Source organism: Oncorhynchus kisutch, linkage group LG7 (assembly GCF_002021735.2).
Source record: "Oncorhynchus kisutch isolate 150728-3 linkage group LG7, Okis_V2, whole genome shotgun sequence".
Classification (NCBI taxonomy): Eukaryota; Metazoa; Chordata; class Actinopteri; order Salmoniformes; family Salmonidae; genus Oncorhynchus; species Oncorhynchus kisutch.
Window position 1 is genome coordinate 31,889,032 of NC_034180.2, and position 20,659 is coordinate 31,909,690.

The following is a 20,659-nucleotide window of genomic DNA, read 5'->3' on the forward strand; positions in this document are numbered from 1 at the left end:
TAGTCAGTTGTACAGCTGAATGCCTCCAACTCCTCTGAATCAGAGAGGTGCGGGGGGATGCCTTAATCTAGGTTGTGCCTTTAGATTGCGAGAAAATGAACGACTAAGGAAGATGTTTCACTTCTCTCACTGACTTCTCTAACTCCAAACGCCAGCCTGGTTTGCTTGGTCTTGCGATGTTGCGCCTCTGGGTTTAGAAAATCTGTGGTGTCGCCTTGTTAAAGTCCAAAAGTAGAAGTTGCGTCACAGGCTCTCTTTTCCCCTGAAAACTGGAACATTCAGTTGTTTGGCAGAGGCTGGGATACCAATGACCAATAGGTCATGTGGTTTTGAATTATGTAGGCCAAACATAATGGTTTCTTTCAAAAGAACCAACGAGGGAAAAATCATTCCAAGTCAGCTATAAGAAGAAACACTTTATTCACAGAGAAAACTCAACACGAGCTGCCATATCATACATTTTTACACAGGGTCAGAAAATCCTTTACAAAACCAAAGACATTAGAAAATATGGGTTTTGATATGAAATATGACATACATCAACTTTCTTGAAAAAAATGTTTTAGTTTGCTAATAGTCATGAAACTAACCCAGCATGATCGAGAGCCAAAGATATTATAAAAATCAAAATGGTAAAAATGGAATAGAAATCATTCTTACAAATTAATAAAAAAATCTCATGCAGCATCTTCAGAAAGGGCCTGAGGGTATATCTTTGTAAGAGGAAAGAAAACAAATGAATATTTTAGTTACATAAATAAAACACATCAAAATACAACCAAAACCAGTTTCTTACTCTAGATAACCAAAACCAGTTTCTTACTCTAGATAACCAAATCCAGTTTCTTACTCTAGATAACCAAAACCAGTTTCTTACTCTAGATAACCAAATCCAGTTTCTTACTCTAGATAACCAAATCCAGTTTCTTACTCTAGATAACCAAATCCAGTTTCTTACTCTAGATAACCAAAACCAGTTTCTTACTCTAGATAACCAAAACCAGTTTCTTACTCTAGATAACCAAATCCAGTTTCTTACTCTAGATAACCAAATCCAGTTTCTTACTCTAGATAACCAAAACCAGTTTCTTACTCTAGATAACCAAAACCAGTTTCTTACTCTAGATAACCAAAACCAGTTTCTTACTCTAGATAACCAAATCCAGTTTCTTACTCTAGATAACCAAATCCAGTTTCTTACTCTAGATAACCAAAACCAGTTTCTTACTCTAGATAACCAAAACCAGTTTCTTACTCTAGATAACCAAAACCAGTTTCTTACTCTAGATAACCAAATCCAGTTTCTTACTCTAGATAACCAAATCCAGTTTCTTACTCTAGATAACCAAAACCAGTTTCTTACTCTAGATAACCAAATCCAGTTTCTTACTCTAGATAACCAAATCCAGTTTCTTACTCTAGATAACCAAAACCAGTTTCTTACTCTAGATAACCAAATCCAGTTTCTTACTCTAGATAACCAAATCCAGTTTCTTACTCTAGATAACCAAAACCAGTTCATCTTCTTTGTCCACACCATTTTCAGAGAAGTGATTAAAACACAAACATTCTGGCAGCTACATACAGCTAGTTGATTGATTGTATTTGCCAAACAACGTCTAAATCTGATGGCGGCAATTTCTTCACTGCATGTAAACACGGGAAACTGTGGTTTCTCATGGCCTTTATTTAGGACACTGTCCTCTTGGAGCCTATCCTAGTCTTTGATTGAGACATCCGGTTAAATTAGTAAAGAAAGTAGAAGGTTGGAGAGAAGTGCTATCTGTGTAATATGTGTAGCTTTGAAGCATAACTCAGAGAGGGTTCTGAGTCATTGCAAACTGTCTGTGCTGTTGATCTTAGTGCTTTGTGGAGGTTATTCTTATAGTGGAAGTGAGAATGTTGGAATGCATAGAACCAAGGCTTGGCACCACTTAAAAGAGCACACCACAAAATAGCCATAGAATGACCCTTGCTTGTGGCATCTCATCTATGCCCTTTTGTTTGTGTCAGTAGAACCCAGTAGAGGCCCATCTAGGGATAAAATAGGCGCACTGACGAGCACCTCTGTGCCTTGGGAATAATACTCAGCATGCTTCCCCATCGCTCTGGGGGTACAGGGAGGGTGACAGAGGTCTGTCAGGTTGACTCTGGACACCCCTAGCACAGAGCACTGGGGAGAGCCAACTGTCACACCCATGAATCATGGCGTACACACAGCCTGTTGGGAGCAGGTCCTGTATGTAGACCCCTCTGATTGATGTGTTCTGCCGTTGCCACATCTCCAATTAAATAAACAAGGGCAAACACATCTCCGCCCCACATACCACATACTTTCCTCCGCCCCTTCTTCTACACCTCCACCATCACCCATCTCAGCACCTCCAATGGGGCCCCTTGTGATCAAGGCAACTGGAGGGAAGAAACATTTACTCAACCCTGCTAGCTTTCAGCTGGCAGTGGCTGAGTGATAACAGTAAATTGAGTCCTTGACAAGATAACACATAGCTCTTTTAAAAGGTAGACTACTGAACCAGAAAGATAACATAAGGCGCAAGAGGCTGGATGAAGATGGGCAAAATGCTGACTGAGGTTGGTTTGAAACATGAGAAAAGGCCAAGTTTGGGAACGCAATAACATTAGCTTATTGCTCTTCTTTTTTTACCTAGAAATTATATTTTACACACAGCATAATCATATAAATACACTATACAATGCATATAAAATAATTATTTCTTAAAAGAAATATGTTCAGGGTTTGCTTAGGTATGCTGGTTATGATACTAGCACCATACAAAAAATAATGACTCAAAATAAGTCGCGTGAAAAAGGCACTTCCGGGTCTCGTTGAATGACTCTTGGGTAAATGATGGCCTCTCTCCCATCATGCTGGAAAACAGAAACTGTTGTGTCTGTGCACACACTTAACTCCCATTCCAACATGAACATGTCCAGAACGAGGCACTGCAGATAAGTCGGTTCAGATCTCCTGTCTCCATGCAAAGACACCCAACCCGTTTGTCTCATCTTTTGTCTTTTTTGTTTTTCTTGTCACTTCATTCCAGCAATAACTATGAACTGGCTGCTACATTTCATAATTCTTCCTTTCTCACTTCCTTGATTCTCCATCTCTTCTTTTGCTCATTGTCAGACTTCCACTTCTCGCAGTCCCTCTTGAGTGTTGGGCGGTGATGCCACACTGATGTCGAAGCAGGTCACCATCATGACACGTGACTTGCATAGGTTGACACAGAACTCCAGCTCCTCTGTGACCTGACCCAGGGCCTGCAGGTACTCCTGGGACTCCTTGTCCAAATCCTGGTCCACCTCAACTGGAAGAGAAGAGACAGGAGAGCAGAGGAGTAAAGTCCTGGTCACACACAATCAACTGAAAACTGGAAGACAGAATCAAGTTAACTTTCAATAGGAAGATAACTTTCTATTTTTGTAGGGAATATGAATAATAAAAAGGTGTACATGTCCATATGCCCCAATCCTAGTAGAATAATGTAGCAGACACTCACACTCTCCTATCCACTTGCAAGGGTCCATCATCAGTAGGGTCTTGGTGTCCTCTAGCTCTTCCTTAAGTGCCTCATGTTTGACCTTCAGCTCCCTGATCTGCTGCTGCCGCCGCTCCAGAACCTTCAGCTTACTGTTGAAGTACAGCAGGCCCTGAGAGAGAGAGAGAGAGAGAGAGAGAGAGAGAGAGAGAGAGTGAGTGACTGAGGAACTGTTTGAAATAAAGAATAATAATAGTCATTCACTAGCATTGTTGTTGCTGCTGAAGAATTGCAGGATATACAGACACAGTCGTGTGTATTACCATTTCCTGTCACAATAGAACAAACCTAATTTGAGATATGTGCATGCAACTCGAACAATCCAATTTTCCTGTTCTTCCCCTCTTAACCCTTACTCCAAACTATTCCCCAACTCCCATTAAAGTATAATCAAGCCTCAGCCATCCAGCAAAATCAACATACCTTCTCAACATCCTGGAATGGCTGCTAAAGATGAGAAAAGAGAAGAAAATAAAATACATATTATAAAAAATATGCTTGTACTCTAGAGAGAGTAATGATCTCACAGTTAGAACTCAAACAAATACAACACACAAACATGCATGAATATACAGAATCCTAAACCCTGTATACTGTATGTAGACAGAAAAAGCCATGTGCACACAAATAGACATCTGAGAATACAAGCACGGAAACCAGCCATGATGCACACATTGCATGGTATTCCAAAACTGGCCCGGGAACAGTGTGGGATGTGCGAGGCAAAGCACTCATTCAGCCAGTGATGGTTGGGAAAGACAAATTGAAGATCATCTTTTCCTAATTGAAACTAAATCAAACCACCATCGAGCTGATTTAAAATCTCTTAACAAATTCCTGTCTGGCTGTCTCTAACTTGTGGGAGCAGTTAATGACCCGTGGCAAGTGGAGCCAGCCATAAAGAGCCATCAGGCAGCCAGGGATGGGCCATGGTGATGGCTGATAGGGTGAGGGTGTGGGGATGTAGAGGGGGGATGCACATTCATCACACATTCCTGGACTGCTCTTTCCACCACCACCACTCCATCCCCCTCTGTCAATCAGCACCAGCAGTGAGCCCCAGCGATCAGTCATATATAAAGCAATTAAAGCCAGACAGTAATTGCCTCCTGATCTCTTCACATTCCTGGTCACACAGACACATAAAGACTTAGGGATTCACCATTGGCCAGAATAAAGATCAAACATCTCAGATGCATATTTTCACCTTGTTCTTTAATAAGAACCTGAGAAAGAGTGAGCTAAGACCTTCCCACGAGGTCATGCCTATGGGCCCGACTCCACCAGGGGGCAAAGGGAGGCTTAACACTCTCAGTTAAAACTTGTGCCCCCTCAGTTTTAGTTGTATGTCCCGATATGAAAATATAAACAATTATTGAGTGACAGGTTGATGCAAAATCTGTATCTCCGCTGCGCTGTGTCAGCACAGTGGACAGAGTGTGGCGCGGTGTGTGCAGGGGGGCTATGGAAAGCCACTCGGGCAGTTAGGTATGACTCCTTTGGGTTTCCATAAAAAGCGGGGAAAACACTTTTCATCTGTGGTAGGCTAAGCGAATAACGTAATACGCCTCTACCTGTAATATTTGATTTTGATTTATACGGGCGCGGTCAAGTTTACTGTTGAAGCTGCTTCACTCAACTCTGCCTCACGCCCTACCACGACAGAGTTTAGTTAGCCAAAGTGTAAAATAATTTTCTTGGATGCTGTCAGTGGTGAAATGTCAGAACGATTCAGAGAACGCAACAGCCAATTGGTGGAGGCCTTGTGTGCCCTTGACCCAGAAAGCCATGACTTTCTAGATTGAAAAAGTTGAAGCCACTGCTAGATCTAAGTAAAACCAGGGTGTATCACAACCGGCCGTGATTGGGAGCCCCATAGAGCGGTCCACAATTGGCACAGCGTCGTCTGGGTTTGGCCGGTGTAGGCCATCATTGTAAATAAGAATTTGTTCTTAACTGACTTGCCTAGTTAACCTTTTTGTGATAGGTGGCAGCATTTTCACTTTTGGATGAATAGTGTGCCCAGAGTGAACTGCCTCCTACTCTGTCCCAGATGCAAATATATACATATTAGTATTAGTATTGGATAGAAAACACTCTGAAGTTTCTGTTTGAATGATGTCTGTGAGTATAACAGAACTCATATGGCAGGTGAAAACCTGAGAAAAATCCAACTAGGAAGTGGGATATCTGAGGTTTGTAGTTTTTCAAAGCTTGGCATATCGAATACACATTGAGATATGGAAGAGATTGCACTTCCTAGGTCTTCCACTAGATGTCAACCGTCTTTAGAAACTGGTTTGAGGATTCTACTATAAAGGAGGGGCTCATGAGACCTCTTTGAGTCAGTGGTCTGGCAGAGAGCCTTGGTCTCATGACGCTCGCTCCCGACAGAGTTACTTCTCGTTCCAGTGCTTTTCTGAAGACAAAGGAATTCTCCGGTTGGAACAATATTGATGTTTGATGTTAAAAACATCCTAAAGATTGATTACATACATCGTTTGACATGTTTCTAAAGGACTGTAATGGAACTTTTCGAGTTTTTGTCTGGACGAAATGCTCGTGTCTCATGAAGATGGATTACTGGGCTGAACACGCTAACAACAAGTGGCTATTTGGACATAAATGATGGAACTTTATGGAACAAATCAGTCATTTATTGTCGAACTGGGATTCCTGGGAGTGCCTTCTGATGAAGATCATCGAAGGTAAGTGAATATTTATGGTGTTGTTTCTAACTTTGTTGATTCCAAAATGGCGGATATTCCTCTGGCTGTTTTGGGTTCTGAGCGCTGTTCTCAGATTATGTTTTTTCCGTAAAGTTTAAAAAAAATCTGACACAGCGGTTGCATTAAGGAGAAGTCTATCTTTAATTCTGTGAATAACACTTGTATCTTTTATCAATGTTTATTATGAGTATTTCTGCAAAATCACCGGATGTTTTGGAATCAACACATTACTGCACGTAACGCGCCAATGTAAACTGAGATTTTTGGATATAAATATGCACATTATCAAACAAAACATACAGTACATATATTGTGTAACATGATGTCCTATGAGTGTCATCTGATGAAGATCATCAAAGGTTAGTGATTCATTTTATCTATATTTCTGCTTTTTGTGACTCCTATCTTTGGCTCGAAAATGGCTGTGTGTTTTTTCGACTTGGCTCTGAACTAACATAAACATATGTTGTGCTTTAGCTGTAAAGCATTTTTGAAATCGGACACGATGGGTAGATTAACAAGATGTTTATCTTTCATTTGCTGTATCAGACTTGTTAATGTGTGAAAGTTACATATTTCTAAAAAATAGTTTTGAATTTCACACTCTGCCTTTTCAGCGGAATGTTGTCGAGGGGTTCCGCTAACTGCGCTACAAAGGTTAAATTAATGTTAAATAAAAAATGTTAAAATAACAATAAAAAAATGCAGATTTGGTGGAAGCTGAGTTTGGTGTCGCTCGCCAGTTTTTGCAGACTGAAATTGCCCGCTCTGGCTCCAATGAGGACGATATGGACCCCACTTGATATCCTGCAACGATTCTCTGGGCCTCTCTCCGCTATGCCGACCGTGCTTACTGGACTGACACATGGATTGACCTTCGGGGCGTCCACAGCTACATGCGAGAATTAATTTCCACTGAGCATAAACATGTTCAGTCAGAACAGGAGAAGCATGCTACACCTGAGGAAAGCTCAACTAATCCAACTGGCATTTGAGGGGGATCATACATGAAGATTTCGGGGAGAATGGAGTGATCGATTACTCAGGAAGTTCCACAGAAAATCAGCTGCAAACCCTTCTGAAAAGGTTAGAACAATCTAGCTGGTTTAAAAAAAATCTAAATCTTGGTGGTATAGCCAGTGGTGTCATTTCAGCAAAAACCTAGGGTATGAAATGGCAAAATGACTTCCTTAGACACCAGCATAGGTTTTCAAAAGCCTCGCTTTAGCATGTAGGGTGCTGTCCATGGTGCTGATAGAGTGCAACAATTTGTCACTTCTTGGTCAAAAGCACTCTATGGTCTCTGTATTTTAACTTTTATGTTTATTATGGTATTGTGTGACATAAGCAGACTTTAATATAATTAAAATGCAAGAACCCCAAATAATTGTGCCCCCTCACCGATTTCCACTGCCCCCTTAGTCACTTTATCCTGGCGCTGGGTCTGCATGCCTGACTTCAACGTAGCACATTCAGAATATTGCTGAGATCAATGTGACACATGCAGACTACTGCTGAGCTTGACATTGCTAAGCAGCATGTACTGTATGTAGTGATGAACTTAAACCTAATGACTAAAATAAGTGGAGTAAACAGTATGGGGAGCTTGTATTACAGACAGTAAGCATGACCCTTCACTCACCTCAATCAAGTCCTCCTGTCGTCGCCTCTGGAGCCGTTCCACATCGTCAATCTCGTACACCTTGATCTCGAAGGGTTCCTTCAGTGGTCCTGACATGGGCGGGAGGTCCACCCACTGGCCAGCTGTGCCAGCCTTCTTCCCCAGTGACGAGGTGTCTGGCAGGGGGGCCGGGATGAGCCGCCTCCGCTGTAGCCCTGGAGAGACACAGACACAGACAGACAGGCACCTCAATTACTGCTGGAAATATACAATGGCAATATCTGCCAGGGCCGAGCTGTACAGCTCTATCTATTTGTAAATATGCATGAAGCTGAGACTGAGATGTAAAGAGATAGCAGGCTTTACACAGGCCTCCTGAGCGTGCTGTTGATTGCATATGTATAAGGCTTTCACCACTGTCTATTTTAAATCCCTACCAAACAATATGAATTTAAAAGATTGACTGCATAAATCTAAGAGAGCTGTAACAAGTGGAATTTTCTGCTGCTGTTCAAATGAGTTCAAAGTCATCTAATTTCTGCTGAATCAGAACGGTGACAAAACCAAAAAAAGTTAGATTGATGAGGTACAAGATTTCCTGGGGGGTTTGGGGAAAGTGACAGTTTGTCCTTGATGTTGTTTGGATATTCTGTGCTATACTTCTCTGGCATACTGCTTCATTCAGTAGATCTGTATAAATGTATTTCTTATTTCAGATGGGAACACCACTCAGTCTGCTTTCAGCATGACACATCTAGTTAAAGTCAACAGCAGTGAACCTTGACCCTTAACAACCCTTAACAAGAGATTGTCTAAGCTGATCTGCACCGCAATCAGGGGTATTTATAGACATGCTGTAAACAGTTAGGGCTTATGACCTCCATGAACAACCTTCTCCATTATTTAACAAGTGGACTGTTTGACATCACACAGTTGCTTGTAAATAACAACAAAGACGGGGCTTAAACAAGACAACTTGTAAAAGGACCTGAGTAATGCTTAGGATTTTATGGAACTTTCACATTTTTTAATGCCTCAATTAATTCCCAGACTAAACCTACAGTATGTTGTTGTTCAGGATATTATCAGATAGATCATGCATAATGATGTATACAGATTCAGAGCTATTACCATTGCGTTTCTTGGGGGATTTGGATGTCCTAGGGCGGCCTGAGGAGGACATTCCACTCTCACTCATTGAGTCGTGTGCAGAGGAGGCGCTACCTGTGGCCTCGCTGTCCCGGATCATGCTCTCATAACCACTGCTGCCCCCACTGTGGTAGAAGAGGGCTGTGCGGCCCATAGCTGGGGGCAGCTCTCCACTCAGAACACTGCTATTGTCACTGCCATGGCCACTGCTGTAGCGCTGCGGCCTTCTGGGGGCTGTGATCTTACTGTAGGGGGAGGGGAGCATGGCCACGGGGGACTTGTCATCACTCAGGTTCACCCCACTGTCATTACCACTGTCAGAGTCCCCTGAGCCCCTCAGGTGTTTGCCTGATGTGCTGCCTGACGCCAGCTCACTGACCCGGCTGTTGGCTGCCCGCATAGCATGCTTGGTGCCCATGATGGTCCCCCGGCCAGGCTTGCTGCTGACGGCTGCCGTGGCTCGCGGGGCGGAGGTCTTGCCAGTCGGGGGAAGGTTGGCATTGGGGTTCCTGGTTGCTGGAGCTGCCAGGGACTTTGTGGAGGAGCTCAGGCCCTTAGAGTTGCTCGCTGACAACGAACGGTCCTTACTTCCATTGACCGCTCCTAACGCTCTGGGGTTAACACTACCTTTGACCTGCCCAGGTTTACCTAGAGCATCTGTAGCACAACAGGGGGAAGTTGGGGATGTAGCAATGGGAGAGCTGGTTGAGTTTGGTACACCGAATCTGGGAATGGATCTGCTGGACTTGCTGCAGCCCAGGGTGGCTCCACTGTTTTCTCGACTGAGAGTGGGCTTGGAACCCACCATGGACATGCTGTCACTCCTTTCCAGAGACATCTGACTGCCGTAATGCTGCCGACTAGCATCTCCTCTGGCCCTCAGACTGGATGTGGCTTTGGCCGGGGTGTAGTCACCTCTGAGGCTGGAGGTTTTGAGGCTGTTGGAGTTTACTCTGCAGCGGATCTCTAGCTCATCCTCTGACACCGCCCCTCTGGTAAGTTTGGGCCTCCCTGCTTCACCGTACGCAGACTTTAAGGCACTTTGGGGCAGCAGAGGCCTGTTCTTCTGATCCAGACTGGACTTGCGCACTGGAGGTGGAGGAGGTGAGGTACCACCAGGTTTGGGGAGCATGCTCGCTTGCTGCCCATTTGCCTTTCCATTCTTCCCCAGAGAGGAGAACTTGAGAATGTTGGTTGTAGTGGTGATGTTCTGGGTTGTGGCCTTGGTCTCTGGGGAGACGTGGATGACAGGCACAGTGCCCAGAGTGGTGGCTCCTCGTCTGAGCTGAGGCATCTTGCTGGGGGGCTCCGCTTTCTTACTGGTGGACTTCTCACAGCCGTCCACCACCCTCTGGGCTGAGGTTGAACCCTGCACCTTGGGTGGGCGAGATACACCATTGCTGTTGACAACACCAGCTTTGCGGCAGGGAATGCCACTTACTGGGGTTCTGGGGAGCTTGCTGGTGGCGCTGGAGTCTGGAAGCTGAAGTTCAGAGTGGTTGACGATGCGCTGCCAGGGGTCCTCCTGCTTGACTTCCTGTCTCTGTGGTTCACAACTGCTGCTACTACTATAGGCTATTAATGAGGTAGGTTTCACTTTCCTGGGAAGACTGGAGTGGACTATGTAAGGGCCCTGGGAGGTTTGGGAGGAGGAGCTGAGAGAGTTAACTTTAGCTGTTTTGGATGGGAATCTGAGGGATCCTTTGGTTGACTCGGGAGACATAGGGCACTTTGTCAGGGACAGTTTGCTAGATGCTGTGCTGTCACTGTCCAGATCAGAAAAGCTAAAGCCACTGTCGTTCAGGGAGTTCTTGGCATCCCTTCGGGATGATTCACAGTGGAACATACCCAGGGAATCCAGGTAGAAGGTGCCGTCTGGGCCGATGTGCTTCGTCTGTGGGAGGAAAACGTCTGCAGAGTGTACCCTTTTACTCTCCAGAGTACAGACGCTGACCTCGCTGAGCCAGGAGCTGATGGACGAGCCCCTGCTGCCCACACACACAAATGAGTCATCCTGTAAGGGGGTGAGCACCTCGATGTTGACCTCTGCACCCCCCACAGCAGATGTGTAGGCGTCAAACTCGTCGTTGATGCTGCTGATGATGCTGACTGGCCGGGAGCCGGAGGCAAGGGCCTGCAGGGAGCAGTCGCTGTTGAAGCTGATGATGCTGGAGGGCCGCCCGCTGTCTATGATGCTGCCGATGGAAAGCTCCTCCACCACAGTGAACACCAGTTCATCCTCTCCATTCAACTCCACAGGCTGCTGCAGGGTGACCGTAGCCCGGAGGATGTCCCTGTCCAGGCACCTCTCTCTCAGGGTGGAGCGTAGCTGGCACACCTCTACAGTACCCCTGGTCTGGGTCCTATCAAGGAAAGGGTCCCCAGACTCCCCCTGATTTCCAACCTGATGGCTCATTCCCACGGGGGGCATTCTAGTGGGGGACCTCTCCTCTGCCTCTCCGTTTCCCCTGCGTGAGTCTCTCTGCTGTGGGGGAGGGGGAGCAGGCTTGGGTAAGGGCTTCTTGTTGAAGTAAACCTTCTCCCGTACTACTGGCTCAGAGGCTGGCACCATGGCCATACCCTGTTTGATTGGGCTTGCTCTGCTCTCTGATGTCATTACCTTCTCACCATCAGCACTTGTTCTACATATGCTCTGTGAAACCCCTCTGGAATGTTCCAGTTTAGACTTAGAAGGGCTGATATGGGGACTACTGGATGGAGAAGTGGCTACAGATTTAGGAGCAAGTTTAGGTGATATGTTCTCCTGGGAGGAGGAGGCTTTAGTTACAGTCTTTGGGGAAACAGAGCCAGGGCATTCCTTTGCTTTGCTGTCCACCTTGGGGCTGGCCTGACTTCCCCTGCCCTCTCCAACAAACGCTGTAGGCGCCTCGCTGCCGTCGATACACTCCAGGCGCTCCTGCAGCTCAGCAAACGTGTTGCACTTGAAGAAGTGATCCCTGTCCAGGGGACCCTCCTTCCCAGATCGCTTCCTGTTCAGGGAGGGGATGATAGGAACAAAGGTGGGGGGGCCCTCATTGTCACTTAGCTCCCGGTCTGAGATGGCGGCGCCCCCCGGCCCCACATAGATGACGGTGTCACAGGACTGTTCGCTGCTGGAGGAGTAGTCTGGGTCGCTGAGCAGGGAGGGCAGGTCTGGGTCCAGGGCCACCGTCCGGGGGTGGAAGGGTCTGAGGTGAGGTGGCCGACGGATCCTCCCCTCCTCACAGGAGCTCTCCCCTCCAGAGGAACTGGATGCATACTGCAACATAGAAACATACAGAGACTTACAAAACAGTGTATATAGGAAATGTGCTTAGCACATGAATGTGCTACATACTTAGATTTTCTGCATAATTCACATGTTCAAGACATAACATTATTACTTTAGGACTTATTGAAAAAGTCTATATAATTTTCTCCACCATTTTCCCATTTCCTGCTGTAGATTTACAGTTAATTCAATCGCATAATGAATTCACGGTGGAATACATCGTAAGGCAAATATAAATTACTTTAAAATTGCCAGTCAATACATTTAAAGGTTACATGTGAACATCAATAGGCACACTGAAATTAATGTCAATAATATGAATCAGTGTCCGTAGAATGCATTATAATTACACCAAAGACAGATGCTAAATAAATACATGCTGTCATTACACCTAATTATCTGGAGTATATATTTCCCGAATCCGAGGGCATGCATTACACACATCCTTAGGCATTAGCGTTGGGATCAATTCTAATTGAAGGCAGTCAATTCAGGAAGTGATTTGAATTTAAAATCCCACATTCTTCTTTTGACATAAATAGCTTCTCCTTTTCAGTTAATTGAGATGTCAGTAAAAATGTATGCTGATTTTTTTCAATCATTGAATTGGAATTTCAGTTTACTTCCTGAATTGACTGCCTTAAATTGAAATTGAGCCCAACCCTGTTAGGCAGCCCTATTGATGACATGATTATGTGTTGAGCAGGCAAGAAAATCTAACTCCGAATTATGGAATTAATAACCTTGCATTAAGAGAGGCCCTGATTAATTTCATACCATGGCCTCCAATTTACAGTAAAGTGGGAATAGCTTTATCAAGATCTCAGTTACGAATAGGCTACTACATGAAATGGTGAACAGTGCAACTTCTGCTAATAAAGTCACTGTAATACACTCTAGAGATCACTAAATACTTATTATAACTGTGAAAATCTACGGCTTTCCCTCATCGAAAACAGTTCCCTGTACATCGAAATATGCTACTGTTCAAATGGAGGATACCCATGTCTCTTAATCAATGTAAACAATGTATGATACTGAAAGCTCTGCAAGTCCAGACACAAACCTTGGACTTCTTCTTCCTCATGCGGTGGATGCGTGAGGCCAGCTGGATGGTGGTGAGGGAGTCAGTGTAGTTGGCAGGGGAGTCCGAGATGTGGGCGATCATTGTAGTTCTGCAGTTAATGTTCCCCAGCGACTCTCTCAGCAGCATCGTCAGTTTGCTGTCCCTGGAAATGATACGTTCACACACTATCATCATCATCACTGCTCGGGAAACGGCAGGATGTTTCAGTGCCTTATATCAGTGTCGGTTTACATTCAACCACGGTTCTCTGCGCCTTATATTAGTCTGGGTTGCCAGAGATTTTTTAAATATCGCATTTGGAACAACTGGTTCTTTGACTGTTATCTCGGGTTCTAAGCTGAACGCTCCTTTTACAGTACATTTCCTCCCGTTTTAGCTCGCTTTCCCCATTTCACACTTTGTCTGCACTGCATTCCCCAAATGAAACGTTCTAGCTCTTCACCTCATTTCTGATTCCATAGTGTAGCAAACCACATAGCTAAGACTGAGATATTTCTTTAAGTATATAGCACGCTAGATAAACACAGCCTTGATAGTCAAGTTAAATGTACTTGCAAAAACTTGTCTCGAACATTTTCATTACATGACTCGACTCCTTTGCATATTACATATTCAAGGTATAGATAGAAAGTTCAGTACTAGTTCCCCTACCTGTAAGGTACGTGCTTGGCTCCATTGGCTAAAGCCATGATAACGTTTCCCAGTGCAGTGAGAGACAGACACAGGCCTCCCCCTCCGTCTCGGCTCTTACTGAGGACCTTCTCACAGCTCCCCAAGTCTATGAGGTGCAGCCTGCTCCGTCCACCCGACACTGTAGACGAGACAGGAGGAAGAGCCAGGTGAGGTTATATCTCAGCACAGACACAGTCAGACACTCCCTCTGAGGGTTTCCCACATGCTGCTGCTGCACCTTACAGGCAGGAGTGGCACAGTCCAGACCAGACCAGACATGGCAGTCTGATTTATTCATGAGTAAGCCTCTCGGTCTGAAGTGATTCAAAACTGGGCTGAGATCGTCTCAGTTTAACAGACAGGTAATAACGTTCCAGACACATAAAAGTATCTTGTTGTCACATACATACAAAGCAAAGGAGGACAATCACTGTATTTGGTACCTAAATAGTCATTGGAGAGGATGACTAGTTTGGTGGGCTCTGCTATGAAAGTAAAAGTATACAATGATTCAGTTTAGACAGAAGGGGAGCAAAATTTCTCAAAATGTTTTTCAGCAGAGGGTCAGCACATTGTAATTTAGGTCACTTATATTTGATTTCAGATTCAAATCTAATCAAATCAAATATAACAAGTTTAGACTTAACTGTGAAATGTTTGCTTACGAGACTTTACACAAGAATGAAGCTATATACAGGGAGTACCAGTACCAGATCAATGTGCAGGGGTATGAGGTATTTGAGGTAGATATGTACATGAAGGCAGGGCAAAATGACTAGGCATCCGGATAGATAATAATAAGAGTAAAATAAAGAACAGAGTAGCAACAGCATATGAGGAGTGTGAAAGTGTGTGTGTGTGTGTGTGTGTGTTTGTGTGTGTGTTTGTGTGTTTGTGTGTTGTTGTGTGTTTGTGTGTTGTTGTGTGTTGTGTGTTGTTGTGTGTTGTGTGTTGGTATGGGGTGGCAGGTAGCCTAGTGGTTAGAACGTTGGACTAGTAGCCGAAAGGTTGCAAGATGGAATCCCCGAGCTGATAATGTAAAAATATGTTGTTCTGCCCCTGAACAAGGCAGTTAACCCACTGTTCTTAGGCTGTCAATGAAAATAAGAATTTGTTCTTAACTGTCTTGCCTAGTTAAATAAAGGTCAAATAAAAAAATGTGTGTATGTAGTTTCTGTGTCAGTGTAGTGTGAGTGTGTACATATAGTCAGTGCAAGATATTTAGCGGTCTTGTGGGTAGTGCTGTTTCGGAGCTTGTTGGTCTAGTACTGTTTGGCAGACTGAACAGTCTTTGGCTTGGGTGGCTGGAGGCTTTGGCCATTTGTCGGGTCTTCCTCTGACCTGATATAGAGGTCTTGGATGGCAGGGAGCTCAGCCCCAATGATGTACTGGGCTGTCCGCATCACCCTGTGTAGCGCCATGCGATCGAGGGCGGTGCAGTTGCCATACCAAGCAGTGGTGCAGCCCGTCAAGATCCTCTGAATGTTGCAGCTGTCAAACCTTTTGAGGATCCAAAGTCCCATGACAAATCTTTTCAGCCTCCCGAGGGACTAGGCGGCAGCGGCGAACCATTAAACTCTTGTCAGCAAGATTTAGAAACTGTGTGCTTCAAATCCACGCTCTTGATCCGCTAAGCAAAACCCATGAATGCAAGCAAGTCTATTTTTTTCACCCATCCATAAACATTCCAAATGAGAGGCTGGAGGCTTGTTATCCATTCAGATTTATTGCGGCTTTATCCACCATCTAGCCCAGTGCAGTACAGTCTCCTATGGCTATGATGGTAATCTCTGACAGCACAGGTATCTATAGTACTACTATTCTCAGCAGCAGAACTGATGGGGGGAATTACATCTGCTAAGTAACACTATCATTAAGGCATAATAAAGTCAGCATCATTCAATTCTTGGTCATTTCTTTTACTCGATTAAGTCTGTAATCAGCCAGTGAAAACAAATGTTCTGTTCATGTGTAGCAATATGGTTCAGTGCATTCATCTCTGGAGGATGAATCAAAAAGGCCAGAGCATTTGTTGAATCTAATGATAAATAGTATAGTAGAATGATGAATGAAAATACGACACCATCACTGTCAAAAACACACAGAGTGATACTGGAGATCAGAGAGCGCCTCAAATCATGTAGTAATGATAGATATGCTTAGTGTAGAATGATAGTAGTAGTAAAAGGGATACCTAGTCAGTTGAGCAACTGAATGCGTTCAACTGAAATGTGTCTTCCGCATTTAACCCAAACCCTCTGAATCATAGAGATGCATGAAGCTGCCTTAATTGACATCATCGGTGGCCGGGGTTGTTGTTGGGGGTTAACTGTCTTGTTCAAGAACAGAGTGGCACATTTTTCCACCTTGCCGGCTTGGGGAATCGAACCAGCAACCTTTCGGTTACTGGTCTAACACTCTTAACTGCTAGACTACCTGTAGAAGTAGTAGCAGTTGTACTCACTGCCTCCCTTGCCGCTCTTCTCCATGCGGTACTGGTAGATATGCAGTGTGAACAGCATGTGAGAGTTGCGTCTCTCTTCCTCATCTGAGTCGGGCCTGCTGGTGCTGCGTGCTGCGATGGCCGCGTCCAGGAAGAAGGCTGCCTTCTCTGCTGTGGGGGCGCGGAGTTCACTCTGGTTCTGGAGCTGAGGGGGGAAGAGAGAGACGAGGTAACGGTAAGTAAAATAACGAGAAGGAGATAGTATGGGGTTAGAAAAAGAGTTGGAGGAATTGGAGGAAGGAAAGAGAAAGAGGAGAGAGGGAGAGTGGATAGCCAGGTAACTTAGGCACACATTTCTTACCCATTAGATTGGGTCTTGGGGGCAATTAAAGAAACAGGTATGCACACAGAGGGAGGGGGATAATGGAAGGTAATGGAGGAGCAGGAGGCAGGGGCACTTCCCTCCACACGGATGTTGTGATGTTGGGGTATGGAGAGGGGGGAGTGGGGAATGGGAGGAAAGGGGGGGGGGGGGGGGGGTCTAGTATGGGACCCACACCACGTGGTTGGAGGAGAAGCCTTGAGAAGCTTCACAGGACTCCAGGCAGCCTTTGAGGTCACGGTCACACAGAGGGAGAGGCTCTGGTCCACACAGAGGGAGGCGCTCTGGTCCACACAGAGCCCAAAAAAACAACATCTGACGGCAACACCTGTCAGTGCCTTCAAATCCCCCCCACCCCCCAATTAGTCCCATTGCTATCCAGAGGGCCAGAGCTAATGCAGGAGTAATAGATGCTCAAGCATGCTGACAGGGGAGTCAATAAAAAGGTATGAAGAAAGACAGCGATATTGTGGATGGCTTTGGTGAGAATATAGCGCAGGGATTATTGAGATAAGTAAGACAGGGAAATATGGGCTCAGAGTACACAGAGGAAAGACCTGAGATATGAAAGAAAACAGATCATCTTTGGGGTAGACAGAGGTAGGTAGTAGTGAGAATCAGAGCAATACACAGACTCTAATATATACAAGACAGAGAGAAATAGAGAGTGAGAACAAAGAAAGGGAGGAAAACAGACACGCATCTGGCCACCTTTTTCCCTCACCTGAGTGCCACAGATAGGGTCCTCACGCAGGTAGACCCCTGGGGACTGACCGTCCTGAACGCTTCCCGTGGACACCTCAGACAGAAGGTCCTTCAGCGCTTCGTCCTTCCCACAGATCTCCACGGCAGACACACGGACAGAGAAGCGCGTGCCCGTCTTCTCCTTACGCTCGTTGATGAGCGTGAAGAGCCAGGAGATGGCGCAGGGCACGATGCCGAGGTTCTGGGTGGAGCCGTCTTTGCCAATCATAGTGAATGTCTTGCCTGAAGACGGAGGAGAGGGTGAGAGACGGCGGGGAATGGAGATATTAATATACAAGTCCTGTGCTGTTGGCAACAGCATGCTGCTAATTTCCCTTCGAAAAACGAAGAAACACTAGTAATACTGTCTGGAATGTGTAGAGGAGAGGAAAATGCATTACACCTGTTGATTGGGAATCTACTGTGTCTCTAAGAACTTACGAAGGGGGTGATTCAAGGAGCATTCCCTGGAGGATGAGCACAGTGGAGAACAAAAGGGTGACTGAAATAGACTTTTCTCCCAGACTGGGTGAAGAGTCCAGGTCAATTACAGTGGTTTTAATTCAAGACTGTTCCCTGCAGCCTCTATATAGAAGTCTCCCTCCCTCCAGCCCCCACCATCTCCCACTAGCCCCTCCCCACTGCCTTCTTTTCTCCTCAGACCACTCCACTGCGCCACTAATCCATTTGTGAATGTGGGCATCAAACCGATAAAGGGAGACTTTTCTTTGTCTAACAGTGTCCTTTTGCCTGATTTCAGTTGAGTAGCGGGGCATGCTTACCAAGCTTGACATGCCCGAAGCAGAAGATGCAACCGTCCGCACCGTTCACCACAGACTGGATGACCTCAGACACTGTCCCTGAACACACCTCTGCCTGCAAGGAGAGAGGAAGAAAGAGAGATAGAGAGAGATGGAGTGGTTAAAGAGTGTATATCTGCCATTCCCCTTTTAGAATTGTGTACATTCCCACATAATAGGAATATCAAGTCATTGACAAACACATACACGTACAAAGTATTTTCTATTTGAGAATTCACAATTATTTCTACAAAAACATTATTCGAGCTATCAAACACAGGAGGAGCATCAGGAAGACAGGCTCTGATCACAGATTCAGAGGGCGTCGTCAAAAGGAACAAATGCTGCAAAGTGTGGCTCATCTTTACAATCTGTTTCACCACCATGGCTCCACCGGGGCAAGGCTTCTGCTGCAGACAGAGATCTCCTCCCATACATAACACAGATAACAAGGCCTCTTACTGCAGAACAGCTTTCTGTTACTGTTAGCCGCCAGCAGTGTGGTCCCAGCGGCACAATCTGGCAGCCTCGTCTCAGTCTGCCTTACTGGAGCAGGAGCAGGGCTATCAGCTCATATCAGCTGGCTTACTGTGGAGGAGATGTATCTGATGGAGGAAGCTCTGAACCTTACCCCCACTGTGGAGACACTGATCCATGCTGTAGACCCTGTAGCTACTGACTCTACCAATGCTTGATGAGATCCCTAATGGTTCAGCTTCTCAAACCTAAAGATTGTACGCTCTATGGGGAGCAACACAAAGCTTGAGTCGATGGTTCATGTTCCCTTTTTAGTAGGTACTAACAGCATGTTACCTCACTGCTAGATCTCATCTCTTCAACAATCAGAAGACACTGAGTGATCAATGGAAATCTCAATGGTTTTATTGAGAAATGTTTCTAAACAGACCTCTATGGAACATTTTTGTCTGGATCTTACATGTCCTCAATGTCTGACCCTTCCATTTTGATCTTAATTTGAGCATGGACTGGGAGAAGAGAGGTTAGGTATAACTGGACTATGAAAGGAGAGGTTAGATATAAGTGGACCGAATTAAATGAATTCCCCAGACTTAAAAGGGCCAGCTGTTGAGGCCCATAATGGGAAGAATGCCCCCATCCAAAGACAGGCATTTTTCTACTAAGCCCCCGGACCGCACCCAGCCAGCATGAAGATATCCTCCTACCCTTGAAAGAGTGCCCCCCTACACACACACACACACACACACACACACACACACACACACACACACACACAGACTCCTCAATTGCTTGGTCTTTACTTGAGAGGCATCCTGGGTAAACACTGCGTCGAAGGCGAAGATCTTTGGGACGGCCACGGTGGCTCTCCTGTGCCCTGAGTTGGCGCGGTCGTTGACCGAGGGGTCGTAAAGGGTTAGCTGCTTCTTCCTGGGGTCCACCTTCAGGAAGGACATGGACTCTGACGAATCAGGAGCCTCCAGGGATGGGCAGATACGCATCATCACTTTTACCTTCAACACGAGGAGAGAGGAGAGGAGAGGAGAATAGAGGGACAGAAAGCAAAGAACATACATTTAAGCAAACATATGGTGAAAAAACACATGGATTAAACACAGATGAAGCACATAAAATATCTAACATGATACACACATAGAGCTACAGGGGACATAGCATGAATTTGTAGTGGGGAGAAAATGGACATCTTGAAATCACATGGCAACGCTGAATCTGGATAAACATAATTTCCATCAAGTCAACGATGATGGACACGACAGTGGCTGTTACCATGGAGACAAAGGTTACCCCTGACAAATGGACCACCATTGCAAGTTAAGCTGCCACTCGTGGGTCAACATATGGGCCTAATGGTGTCAATGTAAGGATGAATGTAATATGGGCCCTTAATGACTGTGACTCTGAGCCGCCCACCATGCTCAGGGATTATCCAATCAGCAGGCTGCTCTGTGGACCAAGAGCAACTCTGACTGCAGCTCTGCAACATGGGAACATATGGTCCCGCTTTTTCTCTCCCTCTCTTTCTATCTCTCTACGTCACTCTCTCAGGACAACTCTGAGATCTGTATTGTCTATACTTAGTCCCCAGATTCTGTGTCATTTCCGTTGTCACGGTACACCATGATCCTAACACAGTATGGTAAACAGGATGGTATATGTCACTGGTCATGTTTAACGTGTTGATTTACTACACCTCTACCATG

General features: G+C 45.3%; 1 protein-coding gene across 1 annotated transcript in view; it reads right to left on the minus strand.

Moving 5' to 3' along the window:
- Window positions 1-403: 403 nt before the first annotated feature.
- The window catches only part of LOC109894473 (kinesin-like protein KIF26A), a 130,392-nt gene continuing 110,136 nt past the window's right edge, over window positions 404-20,659 (minus strand). Inside the window, exons 6-16 of the mRNA XM_031828479.1 lie at window positions 19,742-19,951; window positions 18,444-18,537; window positions 17,642-17,904; window positions 16,557-16,740; window positions 14,072-14,231; window positions 13,400-13,562; window positions 9,045-12,321; window positions 7,935-8,128; window positions 3,987-4,010; window positions 3,525-3,675; window positions 404-3,332 (exon numbers count right to left, since the gene is read on the minus strand). Coding sequence (XP_031684339.1) covers window positions 3,148-3,332; window positions 3,525-3,675; window positions 3,987-4,010; window positions 7,935-8,128; window positions 9,045-12,321; window positions 13,400-13,562; window positions 14,072-14,231; window positions 16,557-16,740; window positions 17,642-17,904; window positions 18,444-18,537; window positions 19,742-19,951 — 4,905 coding nt within the window. The 3' untranslated portion in view covers window positions 404-3,147. The remainder of the gene's footprint in view (window positions 3,333-3,524; window positions 3,676-3,986; window positions 4,011-7,934; window positions 8,129-9,044; window positions 12,322-13,399; window positions 13,563-14,071; window positions 14,232-16,556; window positions 16,741-17,641; window positions 17,905-18,443; window positions 18,538-19,741; window positions 19,952-20,659) is intronic.